Raw genomic sequence first — 14,036 nt, 5'->3', positions numbered from 1 at the left:
TGTCAGATCCTGGCCGGGATGGGCAGAGGTGATGTCAGATCCTGGCCGGAACTGGCAGAAGTGATGTCAGATCCTGCTCAGAATTGGAGATGTGATGTCAGATATTGGCCGGGATTGGCAAAGGTGATGTCTGATCCTGGTCAGAATTGGAGAAATGATGTCAGATCCTCGCCGGGATGGGCAGAGGTGATGTCAGATCGTCGCCGGGATGGGCAGAGGTGATGTCACATCCTCGCCGGGATGGGCAGAGGTGATGTCAGATTCGGGCCGGGATGCGCAGAGGTGATGTCAGATTCGGGCTGGGATGGGCAGAGGTGATGTCAGGTCTGGGCTGGAATTGGCAGAGGTGACTGATGTGTATCAAATGAGCCCTAATCCTCAAACTGAGAAGTTTCACCCAGAAAGAAAGAGTAGGTAGGGCTAAAGGGCAGGGCAAGATGATTTCTGAGAGAGAAAACGGGACACTGCATGGGGGGTATTGGTAGCTCAGTGGTAGAATTCCCGCCTTCCACGCAGGAGACCGAGGTTCGATTCCTGGTCAGTGCACCTCATGTGCAGCCACCACCTGTCTGTCAGGGGAGGCGTGCGTGTTGCTGGGATGCTGAACAGGTTCCAGTGGAGATTCCAGCCTAAGATGGTCTAGGAAGAAAGTCCTGGAGATCTTCTTCTGAAAATCAGCCGATGAAAACCCAATGGATCACAAAGGTCTGATCCCCGTTGGATCATGGGGATGGCGCAGGGCCGGGCATGGCTTCGTTCCATTGTGCACAGGGTCGCCATGAGTCAGGACCTGACTCAACAGCAGCTAAAGACGACAACAATTAATGACACATTAAGGAATTGAGAATATGTTCATTGTGTAAGAGGGAGGCATTGAAGGTGTTTAAGCAAGAGGAAAAAAAAACAAAACCAAACCCATTGTCGTCAAGTCGATTCCAACTCATAGCTACCCTGTAGGACAGAGTAGAACCGTCCCATAGGGTTTCTAAGGAGAGGCTGGATTCAAACTGCCGACCTTGTGGTTAGCAGTGAAACGCTTAACCACTGCACCTAACCAGGAGAAGAACCTGGTAAAAACCTGTGTTTTGTAAAGATCCCTCCAGCAGCTGTGAGTGGGCTGAGTTGGAAATTCCATCAGAGTGGAGGCAGGAGGTTAGGGGGAGATGGTGATCACCCAGCTATGGTGAGGAGTGTGACAGCTATAGAAATGGCAGGAAAAAGCAGGTGTCGCCCCTTTGCTGCGGGGGCCCCTGATTATATTCTAACGAGGACTGCAGGATCTGGAGCTTCTTAGTTGAAAGTCTGACCTTGTTAAAGAAAATAGTCTCTTGCAAGTTTGTCTGCAGCAACCTTGCCAGGCGTAGAGCACCCAGAAAAATGTACGGGAAGAGCAGAGGCTTCTCCAGGGATGGCGGAGGAATATTCTCTGGGTTTGGCAGGAGGAATTTCTATTCCTGAGCTACCATTAGCTGGGAACAAAGGGAACCCTTTAAGGTTGTGGAAAATACCTGTCAAATAGGGCAAGCTTTAGCTTTTCTGGAAAAGCAGTTTTTAGCAACATCACTTAAATCTGATCAGTGCGAAACAGGTGTGAAATTAAAATTTGACCTCAAAAAAACGCTTCACCTTCGCTGAAACAGACAGAAGAATCTATTTTTAACCCTCAAATGGGTACAACTGTATTTCAGCTGAGATCTTCAGATCCACCGGAAAAGTTAGAGGGTCACACATACATGAATGAATGAATGAATGAATGAATGAATGACACATTGTTTTAGTTACTAATTTGCAGTCTGTCCCCTGAATAGGCATGTTGAACTTTCTTTCTGGAATGTTCCTTCTTTCCATCTCCTAGGTAAATCCTAGGCTTGCTTTAAATCTCACCTAAAGAAAAAGATGGAAAAATGATTATAAGGATAATATTCGGGGTATATTTAACAATAACTACTAGCATTTGTTGAATCATTACTATTTGCCGTATACTACCGGTTACCAATTGCTGTCAGATTGGCTCCAATTCATGATGACCCCATGTGTGTCAGGATAGAACTGTGTTCTATGGGGTTTTCAGTGACTGATTTTTCGGAAGTAGATCGCCAGTTCTTTCTTCTGAGGTATCTTTGGGTAGACTTGAACTACACTGACCCCCATACTTGGCTTATCTCCTGGAATTCTCACATAGTCTTGTAGTTGAAGTACCAATATCCACCCTTCTAACACACGAGGAAACAGAGGTATTGGGGAGGAGGCATGGGGTGGGGGAAGGGTTAAGAAACTTGCCCTGTGTCTCACAGCTTATAGGCGGTGATGTTAGGATTTGTACCCAGGCAGCCTGGTTCATTGACTGCCTCTTCACCCCCTGGCCATACTCCACTTAAATATCGTCTCTAACGAGTCATCTGCTCGGTGCTTTCACCCAGTTTGGTTTATAGGCTGCTGGTCTGTGCTCAGTGACCTGAGTTTAACGCCCTTGTGTGATATGTATGGTTATTGGTCTGTCTCCCTCTCTAGATGAAATCATGCCACCTTAGCACCTAGAGCGCTGTGCAGTGTGAGTCTAATAAATATTAGAAGGAATGAATTTAACAGAGTTATAATGTAAAGTTTATTTCTCCATCAATATTTTAAGCAAGAACGTGGACCTCTTTAATGCGTTATGATGGAAATGATGCCCTCTGAGGCTGAACGCTTATCGCGACCCTCTCTGCCACCAGGGACCTTGAATCTCACTGGGGGGATAAGACATCAATATAGTAGTGTTCACTGGATGAGAAGACTATTAACCATTAGGATATTTAATTCAAGAGGTCTAAAAGAAAGGAAAAAACTGAGTGTAAGTAAACTTCACCAGTATATCAATTGATGACAATCAAAAGGCAAAGGGAGAGAACGTTGAACAATAACCCCGAACAAGATGGATTCAGAGAGATCCCACAGCCTTTCATAATCACCTTTGAGCCTAAAACTGCTAGCTGCTATCGCATGGTGTCAGTTGCCCTTTAGGATGACTCCCGGCGCTGGGCAGGATGTGGATATTTACAGATAATATTCTCAGTTAGCACTGGCATCGTGAGTGCTTTATAGATGGTGGCACTCTTTGACAGCCGTTATCCTGCTGGATTTGTGTGTGAATTGTGGAGGTGGATGTGTCTTCAGGCTCTTCCAGAGAAGAGCACACAGACCTGCAGGGCTTGGGATTGAGGGAACTCATTGCACTGGTGCCAGTAAGTGGAGACAGGACTCAGACCACGCCAGGCTGAACCTTACCTTGTCCTTGCCAGGAGCCCGTTGCACCTGCCCCTCCCACTCACACCACCTGCAGCCCTGCCTTAGTGTCCCTCAGCAGGTGTGGTGCAGGCATTTAGGGTGGGCATTTCTGCTTTGCAGCGGATAATCGTACACATAGGAGGATGGGTATCATCCTTGGCTCCCAGGCTTCATGCCAGCTGCACCCCCTTGTCATCGTGACATCCAAACGTGTCCCTTCAACCTTTCCAGACACCCTCTAGGGGATGAGCTAAAAAAAAAAAAAAAACATTGCCGTAGTTGATTCCGACTCATAGCAACCCTGTGGGACAGAGTAGAACTGCCTCATAGGGTTTCCAGGGCTGTAATCTTTATGGAGGCAGACTGGCACATCTTTCTCCCACGGAGCAACTGGTGGGTTTGAACCACTGACCCTTCTGTCAGTAGCTGAGCATTTAACCACTGCACCCCCGGGGCTCCTAGGGGATGAACTACTCCTTCCAAATGGTTTATTCCGTAGACTCCCTAGTACCATTCCTCCGAGCCAAAACCAAAGTTGTTGCTGTCTCTTCCAACTCATGATGACGAGTCGAGCTGTTCTATAGAGTTTTCTTGGTTCTAATCTTTATGGAAGCAGATTGCCAGGCCTTTCTTCCGTGCTACTGCTGGGTGGGTCTGAACTGCCAACCTTTAGGTTAATAGTCGAATGTGAACTGCCTGCGCCACTTGTGGACCTTTCATTCAAAACCCACTGCTGTGGAGTCCCTTCTGACTCTAGGGACCCTGTAGGACAGAGTGGAACTGCCCCATAGGGTTTCCAAGGCTGTAAATCTTTATGGAAGGAGACTGTCACATCTTTCTCCTGCAGGGTTTGAACCTCCAACCTTTCAGTTAGCAGCCGAGCGCTTTAACCACTGTGCCAGGAGGGCTCCTTCCTTCCATTCAAGGGGTCTGAATTAATGGCACTATCGCTTTCTTTACATCCTTCTCCCTCTTCAATTCTCTCTATTTTAGTTTCACTCGTCCAGGAAGAGGCTCCTGGCTTGGCAAAGGCAGCCCAGACGTGGGGCCAGAACAGTCCAGCATTTCTCTGGAGAACCTGGTCTTTGGAGCTGGGTACTGTAAGCCGACTTCCTCGGAGGTAAGGTCTGCATGTGGGCAGAGACCGCGGGGCTCTGCAAACTTCTCTTTGCAGCGTCTGCCTGTTCTGTGAGAGCCTTGCTGCTTCCGGCTGTCCCGTTTAGAGATTCTTTGCCATGTTTGTCCCTTTCATCTATCCATCTGTTCCTTCTGTTTATTACTGCAACACTTAGCAAACCTATCCCATATACCAGCCCCTGGGATGGACCCAGGGAACCCGGTCTTCATGGGGTGCCTCTTCCACGTGGTTCCATGAAGGAGATCATGGGGGCATTGATGTGAGGGGCTTCCCTTGGACCATGTGGTGACCTTGGAAGTCCATTGGCATTGGAGCCATGCCTGTTTTCAAAACCCAGCTCCACCTCTCTTTGGCTCACTTCTCTGAGCCTCAGTTTCCACACCTGCAAAGTGGGAATCTCTCATACCCAATGACTTCATGATGCGTTATGTGTATCCAGCATCCTAACATGTGTGAAGTCCCCTATCCAGGCCTGGTGCCCACTAGGTGCTCAGTAGACGTGTTCCTTGTCCTTCCCCTGCTCCCCCTGCTCCTTCCTCTCTAAGTAGCAAGTACATCCTCTTTGGTGACGTGCAGGCCTCGGGCCACACATCGTGTTTGACCGTGTTTCTCCTGAGCCAACACGTGATGTGTTTTTATGAGTGGCCTTTCAGAGGCAGCCAGCCTGTGGTACGAGTGTGAAAGGTTGTCCGCACACAGACAGCCTCAAAAAGAGAGGCTCCCGCCTTCTGTGCAGCTGGGCTCCAGCTCAGACTGTCCACGACATCAGGGACTCTGCTGGCGTGCTGTGACATCCCCTTTCCCAGCTCTGAGCCGAGCCAGCAGTCTGGCTGCGGAAGCGCCCAGGCCATGTCTCCAGCTGGTCCAAGCTGCTGTGTCACACGTTCTCCTGGGACAAGTGGAAGACAGAACTGCCAAGACCCTCCTCAGAGACAGGGACCTGAAGCCGGGGTTGCCTTGGTGCTGGGAAGGGGCAACAGTAGAGCCAAATAGAACCACTTAGAAGGTGGACTCCAGGGACTTGTAGACGTATGAATGCGGGCAGTGGCCGAGCCTCCCGGAACCCTTGTGCAGAGCACCAACACAGGACCAGGAGTGAGTGGAAGCCAGCGAGCTTGGGGCTTTCCACCTCACCGCACATGCACGCGGGGCTCGGAGCTCCAACCTGGGGCTGGAGAGGAATGGCTGGTGGGACCTCCTGCTTGTTCTGCACCCCCAATCCCTAGCACAGACTCCTCCTCGGTGTGTGGTGGCTGCTGGGACACGCCCCATGTCAGCCTTCCTGTTGCTGGAGGTATCGTCAGCCGACTCTGCAGGACCACCCCTGCTCTAGAGCTCCAGACGGATCAGCCAAGGCCTTTGCTGTGACCACATTGCAGCCCAGAGTCTCCCTCTGTCAAGTCCTGCTCTTACCTGTTGGTCCCAAGAGCCTCCCCAGGGAACCTCCTGCCTGGAAATCTCCAGGAAATGCAAACTGCAGCTTTGTGGTCGTAGACCAGTTCAGAGCATTTTGAACACTTCCTCATCCAGATAAGGGCCCTTGCTGGCCCCAATTGTGATCTGGCTTCCGCCTTGAAGGGTCTCTGCTGCATGGCTCCCTACACATCCCCCAGACCTCATTCAGATGCCACCTCCTCCGTGAAGCTCTCTCAGATTTCCTAGGAGGAAATAATCTCTCTCCCCAGTGCTTTCTTCACAGTCAGCTCTAGGCATCTCTCTCTTCCTCCCACTGGACTCCGAGCAGCTGGGAGTAGCAGCCCCTGTCCCCAGGGCCCAGAGCAATGCCAGACTGAGTAGTAGTGCTCAGCGAACGTGTGCTGGGTAAGTGATGGACAGTGCGTGCACGGTGCTGTGTAGGACACTGAGCAGTAAGAGACGTCACCTTACAGGCTGTTCATTGCTTTATATGGTGGCAGACAGACACCGCTCAGGGCTGTACTTAGAGACTGGTTAGGACCCCTAGACCTGGGGGACCTTGTCGATCATTCCAGACCACCCAATTCTGTCATCAGTAAGAAGGCTGAGCACAGAGAGCTGTGTTCGCGTGACTCGGCCAAATCTCCACCTCCGAGCCTGTTGTGAGGTGGGAGAGGGAAGATTCTAGTTTTAAGTACCAGCTCTGCTAAATACCATGTGACTCAGGAGGACTTAATCACCCTCGTGGAAACTCAGTGTCCTCAACTGTAAAATGGGATAATACCAACCTTGCAGAGAGAATTACAAGAGCAGTTATGTGTAGAAAAGTTTTACAGAAATACTCAGAGGAGACACACAATTCAGTGTAGGTTTTTGTTTTTCTAATTTCTTTTTTTTGGTTTCTTTCTGGGTTGTGTGTCAAAGCAGGCGTTCTCGTCTCTTACAAGAGTCAGATAAAATGGCTTATTTGGGGGTGCTCAGTGTTGAACTTGCTCTGGGAGCTCAGCTCGGTGTGCTGTTTCGGGGATCTGATTTTTTTCTGGGGCATTCTCCACTTGGAGCCCATCCAGTGATGCACGCTCAGTGCTGTGCACCCAGCCTGTGCCTTCCCACCACGCAAGGGCTACCAAGCAACGAATGAAGCCCACCACCCCCACCCCGGGAGCTATGCAGCCAAATCCCAGAGAAGCCCAGTGCTGACTGCAGCATCAATGCAGCATCAGCTGGAAGGATTAGAGAACAGGTGCTCCCCGCAAAATAAGCTTTCCTTGCAGAGCCACAGTGGAGACCAGCGTTTCTAGCAAAATGGGCTGTTCTGCATGAGAAAGCATGGGGAGGTGGGGCTTGGGACATGCCAGGTCCCTTTCTGGCTAGCCCAGACCCTCACCCCTTGGGGCTCCTGTTCTTTCTTGATGCATCCTAGAGACAGCACTGGATTCACAGTGCCCGGAGCAAAGGCCTGTGTTCCCTCCCCATCACAGGCCACTCTTCTGCCCTATGGGAATTACAGGCAGTCCCCGACTTCTGGCAGGGTCCCATTCCACAACTCTGTCGTAATTGGTTCTGACACAAATAGAATACCTCATTTTTTTGTTTTCATTATTATTGCCTTTTATTATCAATATCTTTACAAATCATAACATTGAACATCTGTGAGTGAACATCTGAGAATGATGTTTATCAGCAAATTATGTGCTGCAACATTGTATGTAGTCCATACTACTAACAGTATGATGTGCAAGGGAAAAAGAACAGATGGTCTTCAGTGCGGTTCCTCGTATCTCAAATATGTCATTAAGGCGGAGGCTACCTGTATTACGTTGTCTGTCTGGGGGATCCCGCTGCCTGCCTCACAGCATTGCTGAGAAGGTTAAAGGGTATAAGCGTGTAAAGGCTTTGGGCTCAGAGGCCGGCACACATGTGCCCAATGGCATCCTCTCTGCTGGTGTGATCTTTCTGTCACTTTACCCACATAATTAAATGGAAGGTGACTCCCGGAGGCCCATGTGGTCTTTTGGGGAGGAGACCGAGCATGGAGCCCTACGTGTGGTTCTGTCTTGGCTCAGCCCTGACTTGCCGTGTTACCTGCGCCAGCCAGCCACCTGCCCTCTGTGCTTGGGCTCGCCCATGTGTGCGAGCGTGGGAAGACATCACCTGTGGGCATCCTTTGACACTTTCTCTGTTGTTTCTCTGGGGCAGTCGGCACAGGCTTGATCCCTGCTCTCAATCCGACACTCTTGTTTGAAGATCAGGAATCCAGTTAAAAAATGTCCAATCAGGAGAATCGCATTCTCCGTCCAGGGGTCCTCCACACCTCATGCTTCCCTTCTTGTCCCTGATCCTCAGGCACGACCTATAAATGCTAGCAAAGCTGGAATAGGCAGGGTTGTTCAGCTGCCCTGGTGGGACGAGGCAGACTTAGGAGAACTTGCCTGTGTCCTAGGACAGGCACGTCCCTGCCTGTTTTACTTTGTTTACCTGTCCGCCATTTTTATAACCAGTTGCCGTGGAGTTGATTCTGACTCATGGTGACCCCATGTGCGTCAGAGTAGCGCTGCCTTCCATAGAGGTTTCAGCGGCTGATCCTTGGAAAGTAGTAACCATGTCAATAAGTGAGGAGAGGGCATATACTTAAACTCCAGTCGCCCTTAGGTTGATTTCTGACTCATGTTGACCCCATGTGTGTCAGAGTAGAACTTCTCCATAGGGTTTTCAAGGGTGTGGCCTTTTGGAAGCAGATCACCAGGCCTTTCTTCTGAGGCACCTCTGGGTGGATTCGAACCACCCACCTCTCGGTTAGTAGCCCAGTGCTTAACCGTTGGTGCCACCCAGGGACTCCTGATATATACATAGGATCTTTTATACCTATGGGGAGTGACCACGGCCAACTTAGCAGTCAACACAGTAGACTCTGTGCCTGTGGATTCAGTACTTTTGGGAGCCCACACAATGTTTTCATTTCTTTTAAAATCAGAAGAAAAAAAATGAATGTAATCCAACCTGGATAACCTCCATCTTTATGCCAATGCAGTCATAAAAATAGAATTTTTAATTTTTTTGTTGTTGTTTCATGGACAAAGGGGCCCATGAAGACAAAAGTGCCTGCAGCCAACTGAATTCATATTTCAGCCACGGGAGGAATTCTTATTACTCCTCATAATTGTCCCCTGACTGTAGATATGGGTGAGTTGCGCCCGCTGAGCCCAAGGAACTCTCCACGGTGGGCAGATGCAATCCTCGAATCAGCTGCCCACTTTGCCCCCTGCCTTGTTGTACCACACCACCCATGGCTTGAAGCTTGCACGTGGAGTGTGCCATGTGAACACTGGCCTGTGGATAAAGTAGCCTGAGCACAGAGGTACAACTATTTGAAGTGTGTGAATGATAAGTTTTCTGATAAAATACCTGGAGAAGGATCAGAAGTTACCGGGAAAACACCGATTCCTTAAAGAAACATACACGCGCGCACACACACACACACACAACATTTATAGTTTTTAAAAGTCTTTATGTTTAATCACCTCTACTATTTCAGGAATTAAGATGGCAAACACTGCTGTGTTCCCCTCCTGTTAAAATTAGTTTCTCACTTTAATGATTTTCTGCTTTAATAAAATCCTGCAAAATAAATAGCAGATGGCTTACGGTGCATGGGCTATGATGGGCTCTGAGTATACCCATCTGCATATGAATCACAGGTAATTCCACTGGCCATTTCAGAAAGAGCAATATAGATCAGTGGAAATGGGCTTTTCATGCAAAAGTCCACAGTATTGTTTATTCATGCTCAGTTACGCACTACCCTTCTCATTACTGACAATTGCCTTCATTCCACATCGCCTGCCTTTGGATGCCTGCCTCCTCTCCAGCATTGCTAGGTGAGATGCGAGGCATCAGGTGATAAGGATGAGGTTGACGCTTCCCTTCCTAGACTGTCAGCCCCAGGGGCAAGGGCAGGTCTGTCTCTTTCCCCGCTGAGTCCTTGGTGCCCAGCACAGTGCACAGTACACAGCAGACACTCAATAAATGTATACCGAGTGCGTACAGGATGAGGGAGCCACATGAATACAGGCAAGGACTGTCGATTTAGAGTACGGAAACCTGGGATGGTGCTGATTGGATTCTTCTATGGCTTAACTGTGAGAGTGTGGACAAGTCATTGAACCACTCAGAGCCTCTGTTTCTTCTTCTTTTTTAATGAGGAAGATGAAACCTGCTCACCCTGTAAGGTTGGTCTAGGGTTCAGGGTGAGTAAGGTGTTTCCCTCTTTGGGCATCCCTTCCTCCCTGAGCCCTCTCACTAGACTTTGAGCTCCTAAAGTGCAGATGTTGGGATTAGTAACATATTAAAAAGAAAACAAAACCAATTGCCATCAAGTCGATTCCGACTTATAGCAACCTTATAGGACAGAGTAGAACTGCCCCATAGGGTTTCCAAGGAGCAGCTGGTGGATTTGAACTGCTGACCTTTTGGTTAGCAGCCGAACTCTTAACCACGACACCACCAGTAATGTATTAGTTATTATTAACTAGACAAACAATAACAATACAGTTTTCATCAAGTCGATACTGACTCATGGTGACCCCCGTGTGTGTCAGAGTAGAACTGCACTCCAAAGGTTTTTCAAGAATGTGACCTTTTGGAAGTGTATTTTCAGGCCTTTCTTTCAAGGCATCTCTGGGTGGGTCTACACCACCAAGCTTTCTGTTGGTAGTTGGGCACTGAACAGTTTGCACCACCCAGGAGCTCCACGGGGCCAGCAGGTGGATGAACAGCCGTCAGCACACCACTCTCAATGCTCCCTAGTCTCTGTCCTGTTCAACCCACATGACAACCCTGGGAGGCAGACATCACCCCCCACATGGTAGAGACAAGGACACTGAGGCTGAGAGATACGGAGTAACTTGCACGAGGCCACGCCATTAGAAGGATGCAGTGGAGACCCCAGTGTGGCAGATTCCACCTGATGCCGGTGCGGCTAACCTTGGGAACTGCAAGTGGAAAGGGCACAGTCCACAGAGTAAGGAGCCTCGTGTCCCCACTGACAGCCTCCCGCACTCCCAGGCCCTTTCCAACCCATCGTCTGACCCTCACCTGCAGCTCCTACAGAACGTTTCTTCCCCCAAGTATCGCAGAAATGCTCTCTGAGCCTGTCTGTGCTCATGATTGCCCCAGATGAAAGAAAATACAAACCATAATTTAAGGATGACTATTCAATAAGCAGGTAAAGACTTGGCATTAGTTACTGGGGTGAAAAAAAAAACTGTCTTCTTTTCTGGCTGTCAAGAATGCTCTTGTATTTAACCCTTTCAAGACCCAATTATTTTCTGCTTTGAATTCTTTTTTTTTTTTTTGATCCCCTGTGTTTTCAGTAGTGGAATGCATGCTGAGTCATTGAGTGTGTTTAAATTTTTAGTTGGTAACATAGATTTTAAGAAATATGATTTGAAAATACTGATTTGTGGGAGCCCTTCTGGCCCGCTGGTCTTGAGTTGTAGGCTTTATTGTGGGGCACCTTCCGTTTGGGTACATGGGGCACCTCTGGTTTTGCATAATACCCCAGCTATTTTGCTTCAATGAATGTTTCTTTCATCTTTCACCATTAAACAGGTCCCCACTGGAGGGAAGCAGATATTTTCAGTGGGAAAAGTATACTCCCAAAGAACTGCATAGGCATAAAAAGTGAGTGGGACACCACATGTTCCATAAGTCACGAAGGGATTAAATTGAACTCTGCCACTTACTAACCTCTGTCCTTGAGCAAGTTATTGAACCTCCAGAGACTCAATCTTCCCTAGTCAGGAATATAACAGTCATACTTATTCCCTTGCTTTTTCTAATATACTCAGTAACTCTTCTTCCCCCGCTATATACCATGGACTGTGGTTTGTTTGTTTGTTTTGTTTTGTTTTAAATTTTCTTTTGGTGAAAATATACACAGCAGAACATACACCCAGGCATTACTATGACTGTTTTAATCTTTGGTGAAACAGCAGTGAATGAGACAGATGTTGCCCTGCCTTTGTGAGGCTTATAATTGGGGGGGAGGGTCATGTCTGTTGAGGAGAGAATAGATATTAAACAGATAATTATATTAATGTCATTAAGTTCCAGTAGTAATAAGAGGCCTGAGGAAGTAGATCAGGTGGTTTCTGTTCTGCTCTATATCATCCCATTTATGTCCCTTCTTTCTCTCACTGCCCCCACCACTGCCCCTAAGTCTCTCCTGCCCTCTCTCTAGGCATCTCTCTAGCCATCTTTCCCTTACCTCTCCTCTCACCTACATGGCTTTTTCTACGCATCCCTTTATCTCTCTGTTGTTCCTCTTGCTCTGCCCCCTTCTTGGTTCCTCTTCTGTTTTTTCCCTATCCTCCTTTCCCTGCTCCATATCTCTGCCTCCCACCCTCTTTTCTTCTTTGTAACTCTCTCTGCTGAGAAAATCTCTGCTGTCTATGTCATTTATGGATCAGTTTCTATTGAGGAGATGGAGATGATTGATTTTTATCCCCCTCCTCATTACTGGTTGTACTTTCCTGCTTCTTTACATGTCTGGTAATTTTTTATTCGATGCCAGTCATTATGAACTTTACCTTTGTCAGTGCTGGATATTTTTGTATTTTTATATATCTTCTTGAGCTTTGCTGTGGGATCCAGGTATTTGGAATCAGTCTGATCCTTCCAAGATTTTCTTTTAAGTTTCTTTGGTGTGACCAGAGCAGCCTTTAGTCTATGGATAATTTTGCCCATCTGTTCAGACAATGAAGGAGCTCTGGTGGCACAGTGGTTAAGTGCTTGGCTGCTAACTGAAAGGTTAGTGGTTCGAACCCACCACCCACTCTGTGGAAGAAAGATGTGGCAGTCGGCTTCCAAGTTTACAGCCTTGGAAACCCTATGGGGCCGTTCTACTCTGTTCTGTAAGGTCGCTATGAGTCAGAATCAACTTGACGGCAATGGGTTTGGTTTTTTGGGTTTATTCAGACAATACCTTTCTGAGTTCTCTACTCAATGCCCTGTGAATTATGAGGTTTTCCACTGTGACTTGTGGATACCCAGCCATGCCTGAACGGTAGAGTTTGTTTCCTCTCTTTCTTTCGGGAGATTTCCCTGGTTTCAGATAGTTTCCTCATGTGCGTGTGGTGGTTGGTACTCAGCTGAACACTCGAGGGAGAGCCGCTACAGATTTCTCAAGCTCTCTCTGCGGCTCTCCTTTCCAGCAGTCTGTCCTGTGAACCCCAGCCCCTTTGTCCTCCTTGTACTCCCCTCGGACCCTCAGATCCATCTCCTCAACCCAGAGAGTCTGCAATGATTTGCCCAAGTCCTGAACAGGGACAGCTGGGACCAGAAAAGACTCACCTTCCTACATCACAACCTTTATCGTTTACCTCCATTTGTTTCCTCTTTTGCATTACAGTCCTGTGCAGCCTGATGCTCAACATCTGAAAACATTGTTTCTTATTATTTTATCTATGTTTTTAGTTGTTTTATATGGAAGGCTAAATCTGGGCCCTGCTAATCCTCCTTAACTAGAAGCAGTAGTCTCTCCCCTCCCCCCATTTTTAATGGAACATTTTAATATTGATATATGTGAGGTTGGAGCCCTGATGGCACAGTGGTTAAAGCACTCGGCTGCTAACCAAAAAGTTGGCCATTGAAACCCACCAGCTGCTATGCAGGAGAAAGATGTGGCAGTCTGCTTCTGTAAAGATTTACAGCCTTGGAAACCCTAAACATTTCAAATTACATATCTGCCTTAGCACTTAGGGTGTCCATTATGGACTCGAGCCAGATGCTTATGTTCTAATCTTGGCTCTGCCACTTTCTGTGCTTGCACACGTGCATGCGTGTGTGTGTGTGTGTAAAAGATTGATTTTAGGCAAGTCATCTACCCTCTTTGTACCTGAGTTAAACCCATCTGTAAAATAGGAACATTGTTAATGAGAACAACTCATCAGGTTGGGGTAAGAAGCAAATGGGCTAATGTATTAAAATGTGTAAGATAGTGCAAGGAAGGTCAGCCCTATATAAGCTGTTATTACACGTAATAGTTTATAGTAACTGCTTATTTGTAGCATTTTTATACCTATGTCTCTGATGTCCAAAGTATGAGCGTCTAAAGAATGCCCTTTATCACCACTCCTATTTAACATTGTGCTGGAAGTTCTAGCTAGAGCAATAAGGCAAGAAAAAGAAATAAAGGGCATCCAAATTGGTAATG

General features: G+C 47.8%; 1 protein-coding gene across 1 annotated transcript in view; it reads left to right on the top strand.

Annotated features, from left to right (window-relative positions):
- The window catches only part of FAM135B (family with sequence similarity 135 member B), a 157,202-nt gene that overhangs the window by 77,642 nt on the left and 65,524 nt on the right, over positions 1 to 14,036 (top strand). Inside the window, exon 6 of the mRNA XM_004373023.1 lies at positions 4,261 to 4,387. Within this exon, the coding sequence (XP_004373080.1) occupies positions 4,261 to 4,387 (127 nt within the window). The remainder of the gene's footprint in view (positions 1 to 4,260; positions 4,388 to 14,036) is intronic.

The sequence above is a fragment of the Trichechus manatus genome, unplaced genomic scaffold (genome assembly GCF_000243295.1).
Source record: "Trichechus manatus latirostris isolate Lorelei unplaced genomic scaffold, TriManLat1.0 scaffold00022, whole genome shotgun sequence".
In the NCBI taxonomy this organism is placed as follows: Eukaryota; Metazoa; Chordata; class Mammalia; order Sirenia; family Trichechidae; genus Trichechus; species Trichechus manatus.
Note: the sequence above shows the minus strand (reverse complement) of the source record. Positions and strands in the feature narration are given on the sequence as shown.